This window comes from Oncorhynchus mykiss, chromosome 10 (genome assembly GCF_013265735.2).
Source record: "Oncorhynchus mykiss isolate Arlee chromosome 10, USDA_OmykA_1.1, whole genome shotgun sequence".
In the NCBI taxonomy this organism is placed as follows: Eukaryota; Metazoa; Chordata; class Actinopteri; order Salmoniformes; family Salmonidae; genus Oncorhynchus; species Oncorhynchus mykiss.
Genome location: NC_048574.1, coordinates 21033096 through 21060800, shown reverse-complemented (window position 1 = coordinate 21060800; position 27705 = coordinate 21033096). Strand labels below are relative to the sequence as shown.

Genomic DNA, 27705 nt, shown 5'->3' with positions numbered 1-27705 from the left:
GCTGATTTATGGGAGATGCAGTTCCATGTCCACCAAGTACACAGTCATCATCCATCCACAATACAGTGAAGCCATTCAAAAAGAAAGGAACATAAATCAGAGTGAGGACAAGCAAACAACAACAGCAACAAAAACCTCCAGGTGTTCATGCATGTTTCCTCACAATATTATTATGTAAGATCTATTGACTCCTGAGTCAATGTTTTACTCAATGCATTGTCAATTGGCGCTGTTGATGAAGATTTCGTGGATTTAGTGGCTTGGAAATACGATGTCATTTCTTTTCTTTTTTTTCTTTTGACATTTTACCCTATTTTTCTCCCCAATTTCATGGTATCCAATTATTACTACTATTATTACTACAATTATTACTACTATCTTGTCTCATCGCTACAACTCCCGTACAGGCTCAGGAGAGACAAAGGTCGAAAGTCATGCGTCCTCCGAGACACAACCCAACCACTGCTTCTGCACATCCAACCCGGAAGCCATCCGCACCAATGTGTAGGAGGAAACACTGTGCACCTGGCGACCTTGGTTAGCGTGCATTGCGTTCGGCCCGCCACAGGAGTCGCTGGTGCGTGATGAGACAAAGATATCCCTCCCTAACCCGGACGATGCTAGGCCAATTATGCGTCGCCCCACGGACCTCCCAGTCGCGGCCGGCTGCCTTGGCGCGAACCCAGAGTCTCTGGTGGCAGTGCGGTGGCAGTGCGGTGCAGTGCCCTAGACCACTGCGCCACCTGGGAGGCCCTCAATGTAATTTCTAAAGGAGACAAATAATGAGTAGGAAAACCTTTTGTCATCATTGTGATGTCGTCAGATTAACTTTAGATGCAGTATAACCACAGATAGAACAAGGAGCCATATGTTTCACCAGATGTATAAATCTGAATCATCCGGTTTGAAGTTCCACTCCCCACCAAATATGGTGAGGAGAGGAAGCACCAGTGGCCGGCAGTGAATGAATATGGAGCCAGATGGAACTGGTCTGACACGCTAGTTTTCTCAGCGATTAAACATTTGATCTGAATACAGTTTGCTTTTCACAAAACAATAATCTGTTACGAACAGAGTTGACTAAGTCTTGTAGACTTTAACCTTTGCCAAAGTGGTAAAATGTGTTGTTGTTTAGAAGGAGAGCAATGGCGAATTGAGTTACTGCACACACGCAGTTCACAGAGTAGGCATTTCCTAACGGAAATATGCAAACACATGCTAGAACGTGCCAATAGGACCTCGCTAGCTCGTGCTTGGCTCTGCCCACCTCCTTGCTTGTTCTGCCCACTATGCTTAATTTGCTCCCATTGGAAACGACAGGTTTAGTATCTTGGTTTAGTTATAAAAAGAAGTTCGTAAAACATTAGTGAGCCGCCGTTCAGATGGTGTGACACGACTGGGTGACGTAAATGCAACCCATGAATACGGGGTCAGAGTATGGAGTGATATTGCTGCAATATTACCCCGTATCAGAGGCCCTGACTCGCACAACAGAGTCAACTAATAAGGCTGTATCAATATAACAAAATAAAAAACAACCCCATGCTTCTCATATTGTGTTTGTTCGGTGGCAACAGTGAATCTGTACTGATATGATTGTACTCCACGTCTTTTAGGGGGAGGTGGGAGAATCCACAGCAGCGTAAATGTTGGTGCATTCTGTGACACCAACTGTACGTCACTATCAATTCCACCACACAACAAAGACAGTCCGCATGTCCAGGAATCAACTGTCATTCAAAATAAAACAAGGTAGATGGAGTCACAGGAAGACCTTATGCACTAGGATGGTGCCCCTGGAACAAATCATTATTTTAACGCAAGCCCTTCCGTATAACAAAATGATAAATAACACTTTCATAACATATATCATAGGTGTCAGTTTATGACAACTAAGACCATGTTTACTGTTTATCAGCCAATTGTCTAGCAAAACTGCCATAGCTAATTAATTGTTTGTGTCACGTTAAGTCATTGTTATGACAGTGTTATGTAGCCCTTATGATGCAGGTTTCAAGTAAAGTGCCAAAGGAATTAACCAAAAAGCAGTGTGAGAGAGCTATAGAATAAAGACAAGTAGGTAGACACACTGTCATGCAGATAGACAGACAAACAGGCATGCATACAGACAGACAGATACAAACAGACAGGCCTACAGACAGACAGGTAAGGCAGACAGGCATACAGACAGGTATGGCGTAGAGACAGACAGGCCTACAGACAGACATGCAGACAGACAGGTAAGGCATACATACAGACGGACATACAGACAGGCATACCGATAGGCATACAGACAGGCATACAGATAGGCATACAGACAGGCATACAGACGGGTATACAGACAGGTATACAGACAGGCATGTAGACAGGCATGTAGACAGGCATATAGACAGGCATATAGACAGACAGACAGACCGACAGACAGGCATACAGACAGGTAAGTACTAGGCACATGGGAAGTTAGAGAAAGGAAGTCATACAGACAGACAGGTCAGTAAGACATAGACAGACAGACAAGTATGTACAGACAGAAACAAAGGTATGTAACAGAAAGGTAAACAGATAGGTACAGTACCAGTCAAAAGTTTGGACACATTTGACTATTTTCTACATTGTAGAATAATAGTGAAGACATCAAAACTATGAAATAACACAAATGGATTAATGTAGTAACCAAAAAAGTCTAAACCAAATCAAAATATATTTTATATTTGAGATTCTTCAAAGTAGCCACGCTTTGCCAGATGACAGCTTTGCACACTCTTGGCATTCTCTCAACCAGCTTCATGAGGTAATCACCTGGAATACATTTCAATTAACAGGTGTGCCTTGTTAAAAGTTAACAAGGTAGGGGTGGTATAGGTAAGGGTGTTGTGACAAGGTAGGGGTGGTATACAGAAGATAGCCCTATTTGGTAATACAAGAACAGCTCAAATAAACAAAGACAAATGACAGTCCATCATTACAGCCAATTCGGAAAATTTCAAGAACTTTGAAAGTTTCTTCAAGTGCAGTCGCAAAAGCGCTATCATGAGGATTACCACAGGAAAAGATGACCCAGAGTTACCTCTGCTGCAGAGGATAAGTTCATTAGAGTTAACTGCACCTCAGATTGCAGCCCAAATGAATGCTCCACAGAGTTCAAGTAACAGACACATCTCAACATCAACTGTTCAGAGGAGACTGTGTGAATCAGGCCATCATGGTCGAATTGCTGCAAAGAAACTATTACTAAAGGACACCATAAGAAGAAGAGACTTGCTTTGGCCAAGAAACACGAGCAATGGACATTAGATCGGTGGAAATCTGTCCTTTGTTCTGATTTTTGGTTCCAACCACCGTGTCTTTGTGAGACGCAGAGTAGGTGAACGGAATATCTCCCTAAGTGTGGTTCCCACTGTGAAGCTTTGAGGAGGAGGTGTGATGGTGTGGGGTGCTTTGCTGGTAACACTGTCTGTGATTTATTTTGAATTCAAGGCACACTTAACCAGCATGGCTACCACAGCATACTGCAGCGATACACCATCCCATCTGTTTTGCGCTTAATGGGACTAACATTTGTTTTTCAACAGAACAATGACCCAACACACCTCCAGGCTGTGTAAGGGATATTTGACCAAGAAGCAGAGTGATGGAGTGCTGCATCAGATGACCTGGCCTACACAATCACCCGACCTCAACCCAATTGAGATGGTTTGGGATGGATTCGACCGCAGATTGAAGGGAACGCAGCCAACAAGTGCTAAGCATATGTGGGAACTCCTTCAAGACTGTTGGAAAAGCTTTCCTCATGAACCTGGTTGACAGAATGCCAAGAGTGTGCAAAGCTGTCATCAAGGCAAAGGGTGGCTACTTTGAGGAATCTAACATATTTTGATTTGTTTATATTTGGACTTTTTTGGTTACAACATGATTCAATATGTGTTATTACATAGTTTTGAGTAGGTGTGTCCAAACTTTTGACTGGTACTGTAAGTAAACAGGAATGCAGTCACACACACACACACACACACACACACACACACACACACACACACACACACACACACACACACCGTTAGTATGTCCAGAAGGCAGGCAGGCAGGCAAGCAGGCCGACAGAGAGAAGCTAGAGACATGGGAACTTACTAACTGTTTTTGATCCCTGGGGAAGGGTACAACCCGAGACTGATTTGTTTGAGCCCTGGCGCTTAGAGGGTTCTAGATTGACCCTGATATAAGGAGAGGAAGAGCAACAGAGAGAGAGATAGAAAAAGAAATAGGAGAGGAAGGGGAGAAAGAGAAAATAATTGAATCATGGCCAAAGGAATGGTGGATAACAGCGCAGCTGTAGCTGATTGGCATGGAGGAAGCATATGTTTCATTACATTACATATATGTGATTATACTGTATATTATAGCTGATTCCAGGGATAGCTGGGTAAGCTCCGTTTCCAATGTCAGGGCCCAGGGCTGTGGTCTGTAACTTTGTGTAACAAATTCAGTTAGTGTGCCTACCTCCCCTGTTTCCCCTTATAAACACAACCCTGGTCCACAACTACCTGCTTGTGAGTTTGGAGGCAGGTGTTACGGAGGTGACTACTATTATTCACTAAGGTGATTGTACCCTGCATTTGGAGGCAAACGTTACTGAGGTGAGTGTTGCGGAGGTAAACGATTACCTGCGCATGAGTATGGGGGCAGGTGTTACGGAGGAGACTACTACAATTCACTAAGGTGATTGTCCCCTGCATTTGGAGGCGAGTGTTATGGAGGTGACTGTTACGGAGGTGACTGTTACGGAGGTGACTGTCACAGAGGTGACCGTTATAGAGGTGACCGTTACAGAGGTGACCGCTTACCTGCGTGTGAGTTTGGAGGTGAGCTTGGTGAAGAGGTTGGAGGTGGCACGGCTGCGGGCGTGCGGCAGGGGACTTGCATCATGGTGGGACAGAGTGGGGGAGGTGGGCGGGGCCGAGTAGACGGGCGGGCCCCGGTCTCTCAGCTGGCCCCCGTGGAAGGTGCTTCGAATGGTGGAGCCCCGTGTCAGACGGCAGCGCTCGCTAGAGGAGGAGGAGGCCCCGGCCCCAGAGATGCTCAGGGTGGAGGGGGATGTGGGGGGCAGGCGGTGGGACAGGGAGCTGGAGCAGAGAGACAATTAGAATTAGACAAATGTTACTGTCCACACTAAGTGGAAACTTGTTTTCGGCTTCACAATAACATGGTTGACAAAAAACAACACTAGAGACGGGGTGCCAGGTAGCCTAGCAGTTAGAGAGGTGATCCAGCAGCCAGAGGGTTGCCAGTTCAAATCCCAGGTCCAACAGGAAAAATCTGTCGGAAGTGACCTGGCAGGAAATGGGAAGTGATCTGGCAACCAACCGGAGAATTGCTGGTATCAAATCCTAGATGCCATTGCCTGCCGTTGTCCCCTTCAGCAAGGCACTCAACCCCCCACAACAACAGCTCCCCGGGCACTCAGTCTGGCAGCCCCCTGCACATCTCCAAAAGCCTGTATGTGTGTGTGTCTTTTGTATGAGTTGGGTTAAAGGAGAAGTTTTGCTTTTAACAATCAAATCTAAAAAAAATTATGTAAATGAAATGTTATAGATGGGTCCAGACACCTATTCTGTGATTTCACTTGTTTTTGAGAAACTTACCCCAAACAGAAAATCTCCCACTGGGCACAGATGTAGACTCAACCTCTATTCTATGTTGGTTCAACATAATTTCATTGAAATTTAACCCATGTGTGCCCAGTGGACTCTTCATCATTGTCACGTCCTGACCATAGAGAGCCTTGTTATTCTCTATTTTGGTTAGGTCGGGGTGTGACTAGGGTGGGTAATCTAGGTTGTTTATTTCTATGTTGGCCAGGTATGGTTCCCAATCAGAGGCAGCTATTTTTCGTTGTCTCTGATTGGGGATCATATTTAGGCAGCCATTTTCCCACTGTGTTTTGTGGGATCTTGTTTATGTGTCTGTGCCTGTGAGCACTTCATTTACTTCACGTTGTGTTCGTTCGTTCTTTATTGTTTTTGTGAGTTTCATTCAATAAACATGTGGAACCCATTTCTGCACTTTGGTCCTAATGTTATTACGACAATCGTGACAGTCATCCTCCTTGTGTAGTATGGGGCCCTTAAAAAACATGAACAAAGGATCCAAAAACACCCAAATAGTTATTTTTAGATACAGAAAAGCTCTCAGTATAGCAATGCAGTTCTTTAGATGTTGTACTCATGAAATTGTGTCATTCCGAACTTATCCGCAACATATTCCCTTTTGTGCGACTCAAGCCATTTCCGCTATCCAGCTGTTCTATTCTCCATGTAGCCCGCTGCTAAAGGTAAACTACAAAATAAAGGAAACCCCAACATAAAGAGTCTTAATAATGTGCCTTGGCATAGATTCTACAAGTGTCTGGAATTTCCTGTGTGGAAGGGAGGTTGAAGAAGGCAAAGGTTAAGACAACGTGATTCTAATATCCCATTACTCTTTGCAACAAATGGTACCAGCTATGCTAGTTAGCAACAGCGCTGGTAGTTACAACGGTGCTGGTCCCACATTTGTGAAGACATTGTATACCACATTTACTCAAGTGTTTCCTTTATTTTAGCAGTTACCTGTAGAATGATTGTAAAGGTTTTGCTCGAGTCGCAACAAAATGGAATATAATGTTGCGGATAAAATTAAGAATTACACAATTTCATGTGTACAACAAAAAAGACCTGCTTCCCTATTCTGAGAGCTTAGAAGTTTCTAAAAATTAGTATTGGGGTGTTTTTGGAGCCTTTGTTAATGTTTTTTCGGGGCTCCCATACTACACAATGAGAATGAGGAAGCGCCCACACACTAGGATGAGGAAGTGATTTGCTGTTTGGGGAAAATGTCTAAAAAAACAAGTGAAATCACAAAAGGTGTCTGGACACTTCTATAACATACAATTTACGGTACCAGTCAAAAGTTTGGACACACTTACTCATTCAAGGGTCTATCTTTATATTTTACTATTTTCTACATTGTAGAATAATAGTGAAGACATCTAAACTATGAAATAACACATATGGAATCATGTAGTAACAAAAAAAGTGTTAAAACAAATATGTTTTAATTTTGAGATTCTTCAAAAGCCTTGACAGCTTTGCAGACTCTTGGCATTCTCTCAACCAGCTTCATGAGGTAGTCACCTGGAAAGCATTGCAATTAACAGGTGTGCCTTGCTTAAAGTATATTTGTGAAATTGATTTCCTTCTTAATGCGTTTGAGCCAGTCAGATGTGTTGTGACAAGGTAGGGGTGGTATACAGAAGATAGCCCTATTTGGTAAAAGACCAAGTCCATATTTTGGCAAGAACAGCTAAAATAAGCTAAGAGAAACGACAGTCCATCATTACTTTAAGTCATGAAGGTCAGTCAATGCGGAAAATTTCAAGAAAGTTACTTCAAATGCAGTCGTAAAAACCATCAAGCATTATGATGAAACTGTCTCTTATGAGAACAGCCACAGGCAAGGAAGACCCAGAGTTACCTCTGCTGCAGAGGATACGTTCATTAGAGTTACCAGCCTCAGAAATTGCAGCCCAAATAAAAGCTTCACAGAGTTCAAGTAATAGACACATCTCAACATCAACTGTTCAGAAGAGACTGCGTGAATCAGGCCTTCATGGTCAATTTGCTGCAAAGAGACCACTTCTAAAGGACACAAACAAGAAGAAGAGACTTGCTTGGGCCAAGAAACACGAGCAATGGACATTTGACCGGTGGAAATATGTCCTTTGGTCTGATTAGTCCAAAACTGAGATTTTTGGATCCAACCACTGTGTCTTTATGAGACGCAGAGTAGGTGAACAGATGATCGCCGCATGTGTAGTTCCCACCGTGAAGCATGGAGGAGGTGGTGTGATGGTGCTTTGCTGGTGACACTGTCTGTGATTTATTTAGAATTCAAGGTACACTTTCCCAGCATGGCTATCACAGCATTCCCATATGGTTTGTGCTTGGTGGGACTATCATTTATTTTCGGTACAAATCATTCCTTAAGTTCTAGACCTCAGCTGAATCTGGTAATGAATGGTGTGGCTGTTGAACAAGTTGAGGAGACTAAATTACTTGCCGTTACTTTAGATTGTAAACTGTCATGGTCAAAACATATAGATTTAATGGTTGTAAAGATGGGGAGGGGTCTGTCCGTAATAAAGAGATGCTCTGCTTTTTTGACACCACACTCCAAAAAGCAAGTTCTGCAGGCTCTAGTTTTGTCTAATCTTGATTATTGTTCAGTCGTGTGGTCCAGTGTGGTAAGGAAAGACCTCGTTAAGTTACAGCTGGCCCAAAATAGAGCGGCACGTTTTGCTCTTAATTGTAATCAGAGGGCTGATATAAATACTATGCATGCCAGTCTCTCTTGGCTAAGAGTTGAGAAGAGACTAACTGCATCACTTCTTTTCATAAGAAACCTTAATGTGTTGAAAATCCCAAATTGTTTGCATAGTCAACATACACACAGCTCTGACACTCACACTTATCCCACCAGATATGCCACCAGGGTTCTTTTCACAGTCCCCAAATCCAGAACAAATTCAAGAAAGCATATAGTATTATATAGAGTCCTAGTTGCATGGAACTTCCTTCCATTTCATATTGCTCAAATAAACAGCAAACCTGGTTTCAAAAAACAGAAAGCAACACCTCGCGGCGCAACGCCTCTCCCCTATTTGACCTAGATAGTTTGTGTGTATGCATTGATATGAAGGCTACGTGTGCCTTTTTAAAACATTGATGTAGTTCTGTCTTTGAGCTGTTCTTGTCTGTTGATGATCTGTATTATGTCATTCTTTATTATGTTTCATGTTTTGTGTGGACCCCAAGAAGAGAAGCTAATGGGGATCCTATTAAAATACCAAATAACAAACAGGACAATGACCCAACACACCTCCAGGTTGTGTAAGGGCTATTTGACCAAGGAAAGTGATGGAGTGCTGCATCAGATGACCTGGCCTCCACAATCACCTGACCTCAAACAACTTTAAATTGTTTGGGATGAGTTGGACAGCAGAGTGAAGGAAAAGCAGCCAACAAGTGCTCAGCATATGTGGGAACTCATTCAAAACTGTTGGAAAAGCATTCCAGGTGAAGCTAGTTGAGAAAATGCCAAGAGTGTGCAAAGCAGTCATTAAAGCACGTTTGTTGTTGCTGAACGCTGTCAAACGCCGAAACTGAAACCTGAACTAAAGACCTCGATTTAAAAGCCGACAGTGTTTTTATATAGTTTAATTGTATTTTGAATTCTGCGGTTCTGTTGGGCTAAATTGCTGTGAGCGCTGCTATCTGTCCCGGGATCCTGCCAGATTCCGTACAGGGGGAGAGACGCGAAAGCCCAGCTAGCCTAGCTGGCTTGGCGGCTCAAATGGAGGCCGCTATTGAACGTTTCCAAGGTTGCAGGAGCTGAGTTTACACTGCTTTGTTCTGGGACAATGTGGACCACGTTGACTTTCAATGTAGCAACTGCTTGCTTGCAGAGGACTACAGGAGCGAAGTAACTACTCTTAGCAAGCAAGAAGAAAACCTACATAAGCTAATGGGGAACCCATGCCCACCTACTATTTATTTTTCTTCCACCCCAGTAGCCGGTTGCCGCTCTGGACAGGTGGAAGATGAACTGCCGTGTCGGCTCCCCACAGCCGACTGGCCGGTGTAGGCAGGGTTCCATCACCGAAGGGGACTCCCCCTTTCCTGGAGAACAGAGCTGATCTCGACCCAACCAACCAGCCATGGAGGTACGTCACTCGCCGTGGAAGTGGCAACGGGGGTCTTCTTGGAGATGTTGAGCCGGGAACTGACACAGACCAGAAACAGCTTTGCCGCCCTGGAACCAGAGGTTCTGGTGCCTTCGTCTGTGGTGGCTTCCCAATCAAGATCGGATCCGGAGGTACCTGCATATTCATTCTCGGCTCTGTCTCCCTCTCCGGTGACTTCTACCTCTGGTTCAGATCCTCAAAGCTCCCAGCCTCACCAGACTGTGAGGCTGCCTGAGAGACCGGCCCATTCACCATCACCAGCTGTCATCAAAGGCAGCTCTATGGTGAGAAATATCTCGGTCCTGAAGGCAAAAACCCTGTGCTCTCCAGGAGCAAGAGTACAGGACATAACAAGGCTGCTTCCAACTGTTCTACCACAGATGCCGGGAGCTGACACTGTCGTAGTCCATTTGGGGTCAAACGACATCAGGAGGGCTAGCTCGGAACATTTGAAAATTGATTTTAAAGAACTGATTTTAGCATTAAAAGACTCAAAAAAACAGACAATAACTTCAGGTCCAGTACCATTGTTGAGCCGCGGGTGTGAAAGATTTAGCAGACTGCTGTCATTACACATATGGCTACAATACTACTGTAGCTCTGCTGGAGTCACTTTTATTGATAACTTTGACACCTTCTGGAAACAGAAGATACTCGAAAAGACAGAAATGCCAACGGAGGCGGTGTTGCGGTCTATATTCAGAACCACATTCCTGCAAAGCTTAGATAAAAATCTAATGTTAAATACTGTTGAAGTAATATGGCTACAGGTTCATCTGCCTCACCTAAAGCCCATTCTTGTGGGAAGCTGTTATAGACCACCAAGTGCTAACAGTCAGTATCTGGATAATATGTGTGAAATGCTTGATTATGTATGTAAAATCAACAGAGAAGTACATTTTCTGGGTGATTTCAACATTGACTGGCTATCATCAAGCTGCCCACTCAGGAAAAAACTTCAAACTGTAACCAGTGCCTGCAACCTGGATCAGGTTGTCAGTCAACCTACCAGGGTAGTTAAAAACAGCACAGGAATTAAATCATCAACATGTATTGATCACATCTTTACAAACGCTGCAGATATTTGTTTTAAAGCAGTATCCAAATCCATAAGATGTAGTGATCACAACATAATAGCCATATCTAGGAAAACCAAAGTTCCAAAGGCTGGGTCTAATATAGTGTATAAGAGGTCATAAACTCTTATCGACGGTAGGCAATTCACTTCTTTGGGACTGGGGGGCAGTATTGAGTAGCTTGGATAAAAAGGTGCCCAGAGTAAACTGCCTGCTACTCAGTCCTAAAAGCTAGAATATGCATATAATTAGTAGATTTGGACAGAAAACACTCTTAAGTTTCTAAAACTGTTTGAATGATGTCTGTGAGTAGAACAGAACTCATATGGCTGGCAAAAACCTGAGAAAAAATCCAACCAGGAAGTGGGAAATCTGAGGTTTGTAGTTTTTCAAGTCATTGCCTATCAAATATACAGTGTCTATGGGGTCACATTGCACTTCCTAAGGCTTCCACTAGATATCAACAGTCTTTAGAACCTTGTTTGATGCTTCTACTGTGAAGGAGGGGGGAATGAGAGCTGAATGAGTCATGGGTCTGCCAGAGTGGCATGAGCTGATCACGCGTGCTCACGTGAGAGCGACCTGCGTTCCATCGCATTTCTACAGACAAAGGAATTCTCCGGTTGAAACCTTATTGAAGATTTAAGTTAAAAATATCCTAAAGATTGATTCTATACTTTGTTTGACATGTTTCTACGAACTGTAATATGACCTTCGTCTGAACTTTCGCCTGGACTTGCCCCGTGAGTTTGGATTGTGTACTAAACGTGCGAACAAAAAGGAGGTATTTGGACATAAATTATGGACTTTATTGAACAAATCAAACATTTATTGTGGAACTGGGATTCCTGGGAGTGCATTCTGATGAAGATCATCAAAGGTAAGTGAATATTTATAATGTTATTTCTGACTTCTGTTGACTCCACAACATGGCGGATATCTGTATGGCTTGTTTTGTTGTCTGAGCGCTGTACTCAGATTATTGCATGGTGTGCTTTTTCGGTAAAGCTTTTTTGAAATCTGACACAGCGGTTGCATTTAGGAGAAGTGGATCTAAAATTCGATGCATAACACTTGTATCTTTTAGCAATGTTTATTATGATTATTTCTGTAAATTGATGTGGCTCTCTGCAAAATCACCGGATGTTTTGGAACTACTGAACGTAACGCGCCAATGTAAACTGAGATTTTTGGATATAAATATGAACTTTATCGAACAAAACATACATGTATTGTGTAACATGAAGTCCTATAAGTGTCATCTGATGAAGATCATCAAAGGTTAGTGATTCATTTTATCTCTATTTCTGCTTTTTCTGACTCCTCTCTTTGGCTGGAAAAATGGCTGTGTTTTGCTGTGACTAGGTACTGACCTGACATAATCGTTAGGTGTGCTTTCGTCGTGAAGACTTTTTGAAATCGGACACTGTGGCTGGATTTACAACAAGTTTATCTTTAAAATGGTGTGAAATACTTGTATGTTTGAGGAATTTTAATTATGGGATTTCTGTTGTTTTGAATTTGGCGCCCTGCACTTTCACTGGCTGTTATTGAGGTGGGACGCTACAGTCCCACATATCCCAGAGAGTTTAAGGTCTTAGGACACTAAAGAGGCCTTTCTACTGACTCTGAAAAACACCAAAAGAAAGATGCCCAGGGACCCTGCTCATCTGTGTGAACGTGCCTTAGGCATGCTGCAAGGAGGCATGAGGACTGCAGATGTTTCTAGGGCAATAAATTGCAATGTCAGTACTGTGAAACGCCTAAGACAGTGGCAGTAACTTATGTCATGCAATAAAATGCAAATTAATTACTTAAAAATCAAAAAAAAAAAATATATGTTTTAGATTCCGTCTCTCACAGTTGAAGTGTACCTATGATAAAAATTACAGACCTCTACATGCTTTGTAAGAGGGAAAACCTGCAAAATCGGCAGTGTATCAAATACTTGTTCTCCCCACTGTATGTGGTAGTGGTGGAGTAGGGGCCTGAGGGTACACAATGTGTTGTGAAATCTGTGAATGTATTGTAATGTTTTAAAATGGTATAAACTGCCTTAATTTTGCTGGACCCCAAGAAGAGTAGCTGCTGCTTTGGTAGCATCTAATGGGGATCCATAATAAATACAAATAGAAATGCAAGGCAAAGGGTGGATACTTGAAGAATCTAAAATCTAAAATCTATTTAGATTTGAATGAGTAGGTGTGTCCAAACTTTTGACTGGTACTTTACATACAAAATATATATTTGCTTGTAAAAACTAAAACTTCTCCTTTCAAAGCAGAAGTCAAATTTCGGGTTGGACCTAGTGTTCAATTCACCAATAAATTGATCTTAATCTTAATCTCTTAATCTTAATCATCATCAGGGGACAAGTGGGGATATATTTGGGAGTCTCTCTCTCTCTCTCTCTCTCTCTCTCTCTCTCGCTCTCCTTCCCTTGTCCCTTCATGTCCTTCACCTGTTCTCCTTGCCATTCTGCAGCAGGGAGTGTCTGTCGGTGCTGGAGCGGTCCGTGCAGACATATGTGTTCCGCCGGGTCATGGCACTTCCCGGGATGTTGTTCTGGGAAAGTAAGAGGGCAAATGATCATATCAGACGTTACCATAGATACCAGATGTCACATCATACTACCAAAGAGGAGTATGATGGTGGTTGTCTTGAAACATGTGGGGACTACAACCTGGGACAGGGACATTCTTGCTAAAATTATTATTCTATTTTATCTCATTGAGTTTTATTTTATATATATTTTGTATTTTTATTACCCTTCTTTACCCATTGACTTTCTCTATTGTTGTTGTATTGTTGAGAGATGAGCCTGCAAGAGAGCATTTCATTGCACTGTGTACTCCATGTACATCATGTGTATATGACGAATAAACAAACTTGAACAATCAGAGTCCCGCAGTATTATTGGTTGTTTAACTGCAAGCATTTGAGTAAATGCATGCAATACAATATTTCTAAGCGCATCCGATGCGGAGTAGGCTACTACATGGGCCAGCTCTACGGGGTGGCAAAGGCGGAAAAAATTTTTGTGCCCATGCAATTTTGTTACCCCATATACATAACAAATTGGTTGGTTTTGCCAGTGTAGCGCTGCCGGGCTTGCCAGAGGCTATATGCCGGGTCAGCGCTCAAGATCTGAGGAGGGGGGATGTAATAATGTAACATGTAGTAGTTCAAATCCAATGCATTCTGATTGGGCACCTAGCCATGCAATTTCATAAGGTACGCCTTCATTACCTTGTTTAGGAATGTCATTGCATCCCAACCAGGGCGGGGTCAAATTGACAGTTTTTTTTCTCACACAGAGGGAAAAAAAAGTTAACTTTTGCAGACAGCTACAGCTAATACTAGTCTAGCTAGTATTTTCTAGTTTTGTTAAGTTTTGGTAGCGACAAGCTGGATAATTATAGCTGGCTAATGGCTGGGCACTGCCAAGAGCAAAACACTGAGGACCGCCATGTCGAGAGCGATCCCTAGCTCACTGAACAGCCTGCTGGCCTGACCACGGAGATTGAGGAGCCTAGCATCAAATGGAATATTCGCCCATCCCTTACGCTGCCTACTGACCAACAAGATCGAGACGAGCCAGAGCCTAGCACCGACAGCACGAGATTAACATCACAACAAGCACCTGCACCTCCGTTACTCTAGCCACAAGCAACTGACGACCTGTTGGATTTATCCAAAATGTAACCAGTGGAAGCAGAGTTTATTGCGGTTTGCATATTTTTGCAAAGTGAAATCTCAACCAGAGCCAGCAACAACAAATGGACCCCACTCAGTGTTCTTCAAAGATTCTTAATGCCATTGCTTGCTTATGCGGGTTTCATTGCTATTGATATACACTACCGTTCAAATGTTTGGGGTCACTTAGAAATGTCCTTGTTTTTGAAAGAAAAGCACATTTTCTGTCCATTAAAATAACATCAAATTGATCAGAAATACAGTGTAGACATTGTTAATGTTGTAAATGACTATTGTAGCTGGAAACGGCAGATTGTTTATTGAATATCTACATAGGCGTACAGACTCATTATCAGCAACCATCACTCCTGTGTTCCAATGGCACGTTGTGTTAGCTAATCCAAGTTTATAATTTTAAAAGGCTAGTTGATCATTAGAAAACCCTTTTGCAATTATGTTAGCACAGCTGAAAACTGTTGTCCTGATTAAAGAAGCAATAAAACTGGCCTTCTGTAGACGAGTTGTGTTCCAAAATGGTACCCTATTTCCTGTGTAGTAGTGCACTACTTAGGGAATAGGAAGTCATTTAAAACGCATATCTTTCCCAGGGCTCGTCCGAAATGTTATTGTAATCTGTATAGTAATGCACTACTTATGGAATAAGGTGCCATTTCAAATGCAGCGCTATAACCCCCCCACCAACCAACCCACCCATCCTACCTCACTGTTTCTCACCGTGGTGGCAGTCATCTCCTTTCGGCGGTCGGGGATCTCTGACTTGTTGGGGTTATTGGCACTGCTGACCATGGGACTGGAGGGTGGCAGCGAGCGACTGCCCATCACGCTGCAGCTGGCCTTACGCGGGGGCATGCGCCCCTCCCGCAGCTCCCGGTCACCTGTGCTGGTGGGGCTTCTCTTGGGGTGCATGACCGGCATGGAGGGCCCGCCTGAGGGGGGAACACACATGTTAACACTGGCAGACAGACAGATACACACACATGCACACACTCACAGACACTTAGTCAGTGGACAGGAGAGGAGCTGAGGATATGGGTAGGATGACCACATGTCCCGGATTGTGCAGGGCAGTCCCACATTTTGTCCCGTAGCCAAACAATCATGTCCCGCATTTTAGAAATTCAAACACCACATTTTTTTTGTCCCATATGTAAGTCAGACATTTTTTTTCTCCAAATCAAATGAAATTTGAAATGCGGGACATGATTGTTTGTTATACCTTATATGCATGATTGTTTGTTATACCTTATATGCTCTGAATATAAGGTATAATAGTAAAATGCTTGCTTACTTTCTTACTTACAAGCCCCGAACCAACAATGCAATTTTAAGAAAAATAAGTATTAAGTCAAAAATAGATAAGCCAAAAATAACAAATAATTAAAGAGTAGCAGTAAAATAACAGTAGCGAGGCTATATACAGGGGGTACCAGTAAAGAGTCAATGTGCGGGGGCACAGGTTAGTCGAGGTAATTGAGGTAATATAGTTGAAATCGGAAGTTTACATACACCTTAGCCAAATACATTTCAACTCAGTTTATCACAATTCCTGACATTTAATCCTAGTAAAAATTCCCTGTATTAGGTCAATTAGGATCACCACTTTATTTTAAGAATGTGAAATGTCAGAATAATAGTAGAGAGAATGATTTATTTCAGCTTTTATTTCTTTCATCACATTCGCAGTGGGTCAGAAGTTTACATACACTCAATTAGTATTTGGTAGCGTTGCTTTTAAATTGTTTTACTTGGGTCAAACGTTTTGGGTAGCCTTCCACAAGCTTCCCACAATACGTTGGGTGAATTTTGGCCCATTCCTCCGGACAGAGCTGGTGTAACTGAGTCAAGTTTGTAGGCCTCCTTGCTCGCACACGCTTTTTCAGTTCTGCCCACACATTTTCTATAGGATTGAGGTCAGGGCTTTGTGATGGCCACTCCAATACCTTGACTTTGTTGTCCTTAAGCCATTTTGCCACGACGTTGGAAGTATGCTTGGGTCCATTTGGAAGATCCATTTGCGACCAAGCTTTAACTTCCTGACTGATGTCTTGAGATGTTGCTTCAATATATCCACATAGTTTCACCTCCTCATGATGCCATCTATTTTGTGAAGTGCACCAGTCCCTCCTGCAGCAAAGCACCACCACAACATGATGCTGCCACCCCCGTGATTCACGGTTGGGATGGTGTTCTTCGGCTTGCAAGCCTCCCCTTTTTCCTCCAAACATAACGATGGTCATTATGGCCAAACAGTTCTATTTTTGTTTCATCAGACCAGAGTACATTTCTCCAAAAAGTACGATCTTTGTCCCCATGTGCAGTTGTAAACCGTAGTCTGGCTTTTTTATGGCAGTTTTGAAGCAGTGGCTTCTTCCTTGCTGAGCAGCCTTTCAGTTCATGTCGATATAGGACTCGTTTTACTGTGGATATAGATATTTTTCTACCTGTTTCCTCCAGCATCTTCACAAGGTCCTTTGCTGTTGTTCTGGGATTGATTTGCACTTTTCGCACACAAAATCTGTTCATCTCTAGAAGACAGAGCTCCTTCCTGAGTGGTATGACGGCTGCGTGGGCCCATGGTGTTTATACTTGTGTGCTATTGTTTGTACAGATGAACGTGGTACCGTCAGGCATTTGGAAATGGCTCCCAAGGATGAACCAGACTTGTGGAGGTCTACAATTTTTTTCTGAGGTCTTGGCTGAGTTCTTTTGATTTTCCCATGATGTCAAGCAAAGAGGCACTGAGTTTGAAGGTAGGCCTTGAAATACATCCACAGGTACACCTCCAATTGACTCAAATGATGTCAATTAGCCTATCAGAAGCTTGACCTTGTTTTCTGTAAACCTCTGACCCACTGGAATTGTGATAAGTGAAATAATCTGTCTGTAAACAATTGTTGGAAAAATTACTTGTGTCATGCACGAAGTAGATGTCCTAATCGACTTGCAAAAACTATAGTTTCTTAACAAGAAATTTGTGGAGTGGTTGTAAAATGAGTTTTAATGACTCCAACCTAAGTGTATGTAAATTTCTGACTTCAACTGTATGTACATGTAGATACACTATGACTATGCATAGATAATAAACAGAGAGTTGCAGCAGCGTAACAGAGGGGGTGGGGGGACAATGCAAATAGTCTGGCTAGCCTTTTGATTAGGGTGGCAGGTAGCCTAGTGGTTAGAGTGTTGGCCTACTAACCGAAAGGTTGCAAGATCGAATCCCCGAGCTGACAAGTCATTCTGCCCCTGAACAAGGCAGTTATTGAAAATAAGAATTTGTTCTTAACTGACATGCCTAGTTAAATAAAAAAATATCAGTTCAAAAGTTAAGAATTCTTTTGGATCTAGACTTGGTGCTCCGATACCGCTTCCCGTGCGGTAGCAGAGAGAACAGTCTATGACTAGGGTGGCTGGAGTCTTTGACAATTTTTAGGGCCTTCCTCTGACACTGCCTGGTATAGAGGTCCTGGATGGCAGGAAGCTTGGCCCCAGTGATGTAATGGGCCGTACGCACTACCCTCTGTAGGGCCTTGCGGTCGGAGGCCGATTAGTTGCCATACCAGATAGTGATGCAACCAGTTAGGATGCTCTCGATGGTGCAGCTGTAGAACTTTTTGAGGATCTGAGGATCCATGCCAAATCTTTTCAGATTTGCCCTCTTCACGACTGTCTTGGTGTGCTTGGACCATATAGGGGCTAACATGGTCCAGTTTGATGAAGTGCTACAAATGTAAGTAAATAGCCGTATTAGACTGAAGGATAAGGTAATTTCGTCAAACGTGTGAGAGTCTCCACGCCATCGGCTCCTTACAAGGCACCATGACCTACGTCCCCAATATCTCTGTCTCTTCTTCATGTGAATGACGGGGATGTGGGCCTTGTCGGGTGTCTGAAGTAAATCCTACGCGTCCGACTCGTTAAAGAAAAAATACTTGTCCAGTTCGAGGTGAGTAATCTCTGTCCTGATATCCAGAAGCTATTTTCGGTCATAAGAGACGGTGGCAGAAACATTATGTACAAAAAAAACACACACAATAGCACAATTGGTTAGGACGCCGTAAATCGGCAGCCATCTCCACCGACGCCATTATTCAATATTCTTATGATACATATATTTTAAGCTCAATGTGACTGCAATTCCAACCTGTCTCTTGTAGTCACAAACTCATGTTGAGCTTAAAATATATGTATCATAAGAATGTGGTACTGGTGATGTTAAACACCTCTCCAATCGTTGATGAGATCTAATATTCTGCGCAGCGCAAAACAAGATTTCAACCAATCACATTTCTCAAATTCTTTTAACAAAATTCCAGCTAATCTTGGAGAGGACAATTAGGCCTAACTACTTACAAAAGTGTGATTCTGTCGAAGTAAATAGCCGTATTAGACTGAAGGATAAGGTCATTTCATCAAACGTGTGAGGCACTCCATACTCATTAGCTGTTCATTCAACATATTTACTAATTCACTCAACCACATTTTAAAAGTCTCTCTTCGTAACTGATTAACATTCCCCGAGACTAACCAGAAATGTTTCCTTGGCCACATATTCCCAGATTTTCATAAAAAAAGCCACATGTGGTTTCTCATTTCTGCATCACCAAATTTTGAGTGCTGCAAAAGAATAGGGTACAGAAGGTGCACTTCAATTAACTCAATTAACAGCGGGAGCAGGAGTGTAGTGCAGCCGCAGCGCACCTGAGCGACCACTCTGCCACTTCTCACAATGGGGATAGTTTAGGAAAGTTAGATCAAAGCTCAATATGATGTCTTGGAAGATCACATAATGATGAATTGATATTCTACATAACAGAACCAAATATAAATGAATACTATAACGTTGCTCTTACACCAAAAACACCACCTCATTCTTATGAGATTTTATGATTGGATAGCAGAATAGTAAATACAAAAATTGAATGCGGCCAAAACTCAACAGCGTGTGCCACTAGACAAAATGTGCTTTGATTGAAACTAAATACAGGAAGTCTACATAGTTTAACACCATCTGCTCTAATATGCTCACGGTAATTCAAGAAGAACTAAATGCATATTCCCATTAAACTGATTGAGATCAAATAATTGGCATGCAGATGCCGTTTGGACATTCGACCGTATAACGTGAAGAATTATCATTCACGATTGACAGTGATGATGGCCTATTTTGAAATGAGGTATGCCTAACTTGGTGTTTGAGGGTATTAAAAATATAACATTTTCTTGTTACAATATGTGGTCAGATGTTGCAATTGGAGGATGCATTTTATATAATGATATTCAATAGACTATCTGTTGGTAGAAACTTTGAGAAATGATGATGTTATTTACATTTGTATTGCGCTCCGGCACCTAAACAATGTCCACTACACCATTAGCGGAATTGGGATTTCTGTGTTTGTGAGGGGGGGATATGAGATGGTGAGGGAAGGTACAGTATAATCTACAGTAGAAAGTAAACAAGAGGGTACAGTAGAAGGTGCAGCAGAATGCACAGTTGAACACTCACAGAAGTCACTGTGCCGCCGCTGCCTGTGATAGGTGGAAGCGCTACGCTGGGTCTTGCTGTGTGAGGAGGATGAAGAGGAGGAAGAGGAGCCTGCAGTGGCCAAGGAGTGCTTGTTGGTCCCGTTAGTGATGGGGCTGGGCCGGACCCGTGCCAGGGACAGGGTACTGGCCGAACGAGACTCGCCACCATCCTGTTACCAAGACAACCACAGCACGGGTGTTAACTAGATGCATGGACTAAATGTGGAGCCACCAAGAGCACTGTGGCTTTCCGTGTACCGATATGTTGTTTTACATTCACATAATACGCCTATATAAATATCAAAATACCTATTTTGTTTGTCTACATAATTCTTAATCAAATAAGCATTTTAGTATGTTCTTACAAAAATACATATTCTTACCTAAATCCAGTATACATACTGATTACTAGGGCTGCAGTGTTTTTCTGTGTAATAGCACATTGATATCTTGTGCTGCCCTCTGGTGGCCAGGCCCAGACTGCTCACCTCATTCTTGAGGCCCAGCAATAGGTAGGTAGCAGTGACCTCGTTGTACTTCTGGTTGAGCAGAGCGTCCTTGATCTCCTCGGGAGTAAAGCCCATCCCCACCATCACCTCTGAAGACCACAAAAAAGGGGAGATGGGGAAAAAGAAGGTGGCCATTTTGGAAATCATTTTAAGTTAAAGTTCATTTTAAGCTAACATTTCATGAACGGATATTAACTGAAAGGATACTGTATCTGAAATGTGTTTCATAAGAATGTCAAAAGGCATGAAGTGACCTGGCTAAATAAGCCACCAGAGCCAAAGTGGAAGAGTAACACATTGCCTTTAGTGCCGAAATGGTGGATAGCAAGGCATTGCTAAACTGGCTCACCTATGCGAGCGGCATCACTGTAGTCCTCAACAGGCTCTATATGGGGCTTCAAGGAATCCTCATCATACCCTGCGTTTATCCACTTGTCCTTCATGACTTGCTGTGGAGATCACAACAAGATTCCATGTTAGAGAGTAGCTAAAGTTGGAAACCCTGTGTGTGTGTGTGTGTGTGTGTGTGTGTGTGTGTGTGTGTGTGTGTGTGTGTGTGTGTGTGTGTGTGCGTGCGTGCGTGCGTGCGTGCGTGTGTGTTGGAGTTTTGGGGATGTAGGTGAAATGAAACAAAACACAAAGTGGATTGAACTTCTTGGAAAAAAGCATTATGTTGTCATCCAGAGACATATGTATTTATTTTCCAAGCTACAGCACACAATATTTAACATACAGGAGGTTTTTAAAGGACCAAAGTGTATTGGTCTGCTTAGTGTAAAAAAAATTGCGATACTGGTATGGTCCTGGCCTAGTGGTTTGGAGCTTTATTACATGTTGGGGTATTAGTGTGTGACATGTTATACCCTTTTTACACTACTGAGCCAAACCGAACCGAGCCAAGCTGTACTTGGCATAGTTACACATCCACTATAATTGCTAAAACTATGCAAAGGACAATGTGAAAAGACAATATCCAAGCCAGCACAATATGGTTTGGGTTGGTCCTATAGTGTGAATCAGGCATGTGTGGTTGGTTCTCCTCACATCTAAGGTGCAGCGCTTGGTGGGATTGAGCACCAGGAACCGGCGTAGGATCCCCTCGCAGTCTGTGGACATGTAGAAGGGCACACGATACTTCCCTCTCAGGACGCGCTCACGCAGCTCCTGTGGGCAGTGACAAACACACACACACATACACACACATTTTTAAACACTCACCGAACACACACACCAAACGCAGATTGTCAACCACAGACCAAAAACAGGCCAATCCCGACACACACGAACACAGACATACAGTACAGAAGAAATAAGACACCAATTGTACACTCAATATACTCTGCACTCACTACAACACTATATCCTATGAAGCGTTCGGATTAGCAGCCACACAGGCACACAAGTCGAAGGGCAGCGAGCTGCTGACCAGAGTGTACAGTTTAATTCCCAGACTACAGACATCCACCTCTAACCCCCCCCCCCCCCCCCCCCCCACCTCCCCCCCACACACACCTTGAGGTTCTGCCCATCGAAGGGCAGCGACCCTGACACCAGCGTGTATAGTATGACTCCCAGGCTCCAGACGTCCACCTCGGGCCCGTCGTACTTCTTCCCCTGGAACAGTTCCGGGGCAGCGTAGGGCGGGGAGCCACAGAACGTGTCCAGCTTGTTGCCCAGCGTGAACTCATTACTGAAGCCGAAGTCGGCGATCTTGATGTTGGCGTTGGCGTCCAGCAGGAGGTTCTCGGCCTGGAGAAGGGATGGAGAAAAGAGAGGGCGGAGAGAGAGTAGAGGGAAAGAAGGATGGAGGGGTAGAGGGATACATGGAGCAGATGGACGGAGGGATAGAGGGGGAGGGATGGAGGCATGGAGGTGGGGAGATGGAGAAGGAGAGCAGTCATCCAGGATTTATATAGATAGAGTAGTCCGGAAAGACTGGGAGAAGAAGTGACTCACACTGCGTCTGTCTGTGCTTATGTTTAGGGACATAATATACAATAATAATCAGAAGACATATCTATTTCCTTTACCCATTCCACATCTATAAATACATGTACTGTACATCCATAAATGTTCACATCTATAAAATAGGAGGATGACTGACTGCAAGGTCACAATCTTTATGTTTAGGATTATAATGACGATTACAATCACAAATAATTTACACAGAACAAAAATATGAACGCAACATGCAAAGTGTTGGTCCCATGTTTCATGAACTGAAATAAAAGATCCCAGAAATGTTCCATACACACGAAAAGCTTATTTCTCTCAAATTTTGTGCACAAGTTTGTTTTCATCCCTTTTAGTGAGCATTTCTTATTTGCCAAGATAATCCATCCACCTGACAGGTGTGGCATATAAAAAAGCTTATTAAACAGCATGATCATTACACAAGAGCGCCTTGTGCTGGGGAGAATAAAAGGCCACTCTAAAATGTGAAGTTTTGTCACACAACACAATGCCACAGGTGTCTCAGGTTTTGAGGGAATGTGCAATTGGCATGCTGACTGCAAGAATGTCCACCAGAGTTGTTGCCAGATAATTCATGTTAATTTCCCTACCGTAAAAGTTGTTTTAAAGAATTTGGCAGTACGTCCAATTGTGTGTGTAACCACGTCAGCCCAGGACTTCTGAGACCAGCCACCCGGACAGCTGATGAAACTGTGAGTTTGCACAACCGAAGAATCTCTGAACAAACTGTCAGAAACCGTCTCAGGAAAGCTAATCTGTGTGCAAGTCGTCCTCACCAGGGTCTTGACCTGACTGTAGTTCAGCGTTGTAACCAGCAAATGTTCACCTTCCATGGCTGGAGAAATGTACTCTTCAGTGATGAATTCCGGTTTCAAGTGTACAGGGCAGATGGCAGCCGTCATGTGGGGGAGCGGTTTGCTGATGTCAACGTTGTGAACCGAGTGCTCCATGGTGGCGGTGGGTTTATGGTATGGGCAGGCATAAGCTACGGACAACACAATTGCATTTTCTCGATGGCAATTTGAATGCACAGATACCGTGACGAAATCCTGAGGCCCACTGTCGTGCCATTCATCCGCCGCCATCACCTCATGTTTCAGCATGATAATGCAAGGCCCCAAGTCGCAAGGATTTGTACACAATTCCTGGAAGCTGAAAATGTCGCGGTTATTCCATGGCCTGCATACTCACCAGATATGTCACTTACTGAGCATGTTTGGGATGCTCTGGATTGACGTTTACGACAGCATGTTCCAGTTCCCACCAGTATCCAGCAAATTCACACAGCCATTGACGAGGAGTGTTACACAATTCCACGGGCCACAATAAACAGCCTGATCAACACTATGTGCTGCATGAGGCAAATGGTGTTCACACCAGATGGTGACTGGTTTTCTGATTCACGCCCCTACTTTTTTTTTTAAGTATCTGTTTCCAACAGATGAATATCTGTATTCCCAGTCATGTGAAATCCATAGATTAGGGCCTAATGAATTTAAATGGATTGATTTCCTTTTATGAACTGTAACTTTGTAAAATCTGAAATAGTTGCATGTTGCGTTTATATTTTTGCTAAGTGTATATTCAATTAGCATTCTCACCTTCAAGTCTCGGTGGACAATGTTCTTCATGTGGCAGTAGTGGACAGCAGACACAATCTAGAGGGCAGAGAGACAGGTAATCAGACAGACAGACAAACAGACACACAAACATACATACATACAGACAGGCAGATTGATATACACACACAGACAGACAGCTTTAGCAAGCAGCAAGCCAGCCAGCAAGCCAGACAAACAGACTGACTAAAAAGACAGCTAGACATCCAGAGAAACAGACAGACAGACAAGTGTGCGAGGCACCGTGGTCGTCATACCTGTCGAAATTTGGCTCTGGCTTCAATCTCCTTCATTCTACCATGAGATACGAGGTAGTCAAATACTTCACCTTAAAACAAAGAGAGTAGTCAACATGATGAGGGAAATACTGTATGTGACAAAATATGTTTCAATGCATCATACTGTACACTCAATCTTCCTTAAACCCTTTCCTGGTTACATAATGTACTCATATTGTGCTCGTTGAATCTGCAGTATTTTCAACCATCCTTAACAGTTAAACTAATATCTTTCCAGTAGCTAATATCAAAGGCCTAACACTAATGTTATAGTGACAGAGACTGTGGGGCTGTGGCCTGCTTCCTCCCAGATTTTATCCTAATGACATTTCAGCTGGTAGAAATATTCTCCCTGGCCACTAAACCCTGTCATTAGCTATAAGCCTATTACCGAAATCCCCCCCTACATTTACAATATAATTTCATAGAACACCAAAGGTAAAATACGCAACATTAGGTTATGTTTACTTACACATACAGTGGTAGTACGTACTGTACAACCATTGTGTTCGGTAATGGTTTTGAGTCATCTCCATTGGTTTATTTTTACTTTTCTCCCCTGTCAATCAAACACAAGCTAATCCGCCATTACGGAGACATAGTAGCTAGGTCTATTGAAACAGACAGGAAGGCAGATGCACCCACCTCCACTGGCATACTCCATGATTAGGTAAAGGGTCTTATCAGTCTCAATCACCTCGAACAGCTGCACTGTAATAGGCACAAACAAAATCAGATAAAAAATAATAAATAAATAAAATCTCCTTTTGTAAAAAAAAAACAAAAAAAAGACATATCTGATAAATCCATCAGGGCATGAAAGCGGTCTAGTCTAATGCCATGTGTTTTTTATTTATTTTGATCACATTTCAGCTTTAGAAAATCCCGTTCCCCTTGCCAACACAACCCTGGGCCCTCCTTCCCCGCGTCTAGCTAGCAACTGTATGTTCTAGTAGTATAGTCTATTCAACACATACAGTGAGAGGCCTAGACAAAATCCTGCTGTCTGGGTGGATGAGACAGAAGTGGACCAGCCATTTAGACTACACACACTACTATTAGTATGCTATGCTATCTTATGCTATACTATGCTATGCTATACTAACTATACACAAACAACATGGACTAGAACATTGACTGCGGACTAAAAGTACATTTAAGCCATGGCCACAACATAAGTATACAGCACTGTAATAGCCTACATATAGTCATAGTGTGATCATGTGAAAGACAGACAAACAGCATAAACACCAGCACAAATGCATAGGATGGTGGTACAGTTCAGTACATACTAGCACAAAAGCTTGATAGAGCTTGATAGAACACAGCATGTATCAACATACAAACCACACACACACACACACACACACACACACACACACATACACACACACACACACACACACACACACACACACACACACACGCACACACACACACACACACACACACACACACACTTAATGCAGGCCCTTACCTATGTTTGGGTGATTTAAACCTTTCATTATCCGAACCTCCCGAAAAAGCTGCGAAAGGCATTAGGATTTTTGTTAGAAGTGAATAGAATAAAAATAATCTATATAGAACATATCCATATGGGGTTTTCAACTGAGAGAAAATGTTACAGCAATGTGTACCATGTGTTTTTTCAAAATGTTATGCATTTTCAATTCAAACTGCTGTAAGGCTTACACTTACAGTATTAGAGGAAATCAGTTCAAATGCATTGTCACAAAGAAGGATTTTTTATTTGAACCATCTATCTGACTCATCTGGTTCACAATATATATAAGCTCCTAGCTTTGTGACACAACATCGAGAGTCTGTGTATTGGTTGGAGTCTCTGAGTTGTGCATCCGGCGAAGGAAAAATAACCATACCACTAAAAAAAACAAAAGCATATGTATAATCTGTAGCAACTCTACGTTAAGTGAAATGTGTCCCTTGATATCAAAATAAACATTTTAATCCAACTTTTGTCCAAACTGCACCATATTCCTGCTGTCTAAACAGTGGTAGATTGTGGTAGGAAGTCTCGTATGAAGTGCGTGGTTTAACGTCAGCCACGTGTATAATTTTGCAGGAATATGGTGGGGTTCAAGTCAGACTCAAAAAAAGATAGTATGATAAGCTTTAATATCCTCTTTCTTCATTCCTCCCCCTCTTTCTATATGTCTCTCTCTTCCTCCGTTTCCTCCTTCATTCAATCCCTTATTTTCTCAGTCTAAAGACTCCGGCACTGCCCAACGTCACTGTTGCCATAGCGACCCGGGTATTAAGACTAGGCCCTTCCTCGCTTCTTCAGCTGTGCCAGAGGGAATTATGGGATACGATGATGCCGCCCCCTGATGTCTTGCCGTCGTCGTCCAGAAATTCCGTAATTCCACAGACCAAACATGCCCCAGCACATTTGCTATCACAAACGCCTGTCTGACCTACTGTCATTGATATACCATTAATACAGTATATAGGGTACAGATGCATTCGATTGTCCGTCGTATAATCATCTTGTGAGGCTTATTAGTGACAAGTACTTAAAATTGACACAGTTCTGACCACCTCTAGATACCATTAACACTACCCAACGCGTCACTCTCTCACCAAACTCTCTCCTCTGTCTCTTTACCTCCCCCAACTCTCTCTTCCCCTCTACCCCTTCCTTCTTTATGCGTAACAGACCAGATTATGCTAATATGGGCTCTTTCATGTCTTCTGTATTGAGGATTTTCTCTAGCCACGGGTATGTAAAGCAGCATGTTATCAACGCCAATTGTCGTTGCTAGCCAATCCCGGACCACTCTCATCAATCTAGGCCAAATCTGATAGACAGTAGGTATTGTCTCTGACAATGGCCCAATCGCATTGTTTGGTCTCAAGCAGCCATCCAATCAGTCTCCTCTCTTGCACTGCTGCCCAATAGAAGATAAGCGAGAGAATTTAGGTGGACCTATCAAGAAAGGGCATAGGCATAAGATCACAGATCTTGGTAAGACATGTCCTCCAGGCAAGAACAGTGCTATCTCAAAGGAAAGACAAAGTAGCCATGCATTAGAACCCACACAGTGGCCATCTGAAAGATGATGAATTTGAATCATCCTATATATCTTCAAAGAAATAACAGGTACAATAGATCAAAAATAAATGTTATACGATCATTAAGACTCTCACATCAAGTTCATTCTATAAATTACATACATAACATAATACAGTTCTCATCTATGGACAGTG

The 27705-nt window shown here is 42.8% G+C and overlaps 1 protein-coding gene across 8 annotated transcripts in view; it reads right to left on the bottom strand.

Moving 5' to 3' along the window:
- The window catches only part of mark4a (MAP/microtubule affinity-regulating kinase 4a), a 52697-nt gene that overhangs the window by 2099 nt on the left and 22893 nt on the right, over positions 1 to 27705 (bottom strand). For 3 of the 8 annotated variants that reach the window (XM_036989876.1, XM_036989882.1, XM_036989883.1), the window contains exons 4-16: positions 25955 to 26003; positions 25123 to 25188; positions 24457 to 24527; positions 24182 to 24238; positions 22119 to 22355; positions 21651 to 21770; positions 20956 to 21055; positions 20586 to 20695; positions 20078 to 20267; positions 15271 to 15497; positions 13316 to 13419; positions 4842 to 5120; positions 4129 to 4211 (exon numbers count right to left, since the gene is read on the bottom strand). In XM_036989876.1, the coding sequence (XP_036845771.1) occupies positions 4129 to 4211; positions 4842 to 5120; positions 13316 to 13419; positions 15271 to 15497; positions 20078 to 20267; positions 20586 to 20695; positions 20956 to 21055; positions 21651 to 21770; positions 22119 to 22355; positions 24182 to 24238; positions 24457 to 24527; positions 25123 to 25188; positions 25955 to 26003 (1693 nt within the window). The remainder of the gene's footprint in view (positions 1 to 4128; positions 4212 to 4841; positions 5121 to 13315; positions 13420 to 15270; positions 15498 to 20077; positions 20268 to 20585; positions 20696 to 20955; positions 21056 to 21650; positions 21771 to 22118; positions 22356 to 24181; positions 24239 to 24456; positions 24528 to 25122; positions 25189 to 25954; positions 26004 to 27705) is intronic. The other 5 variants (XM_036989877.1, XM_036989884.1, XM_036989879.1 and 2 more) reach the window with 3 other exon arrangements.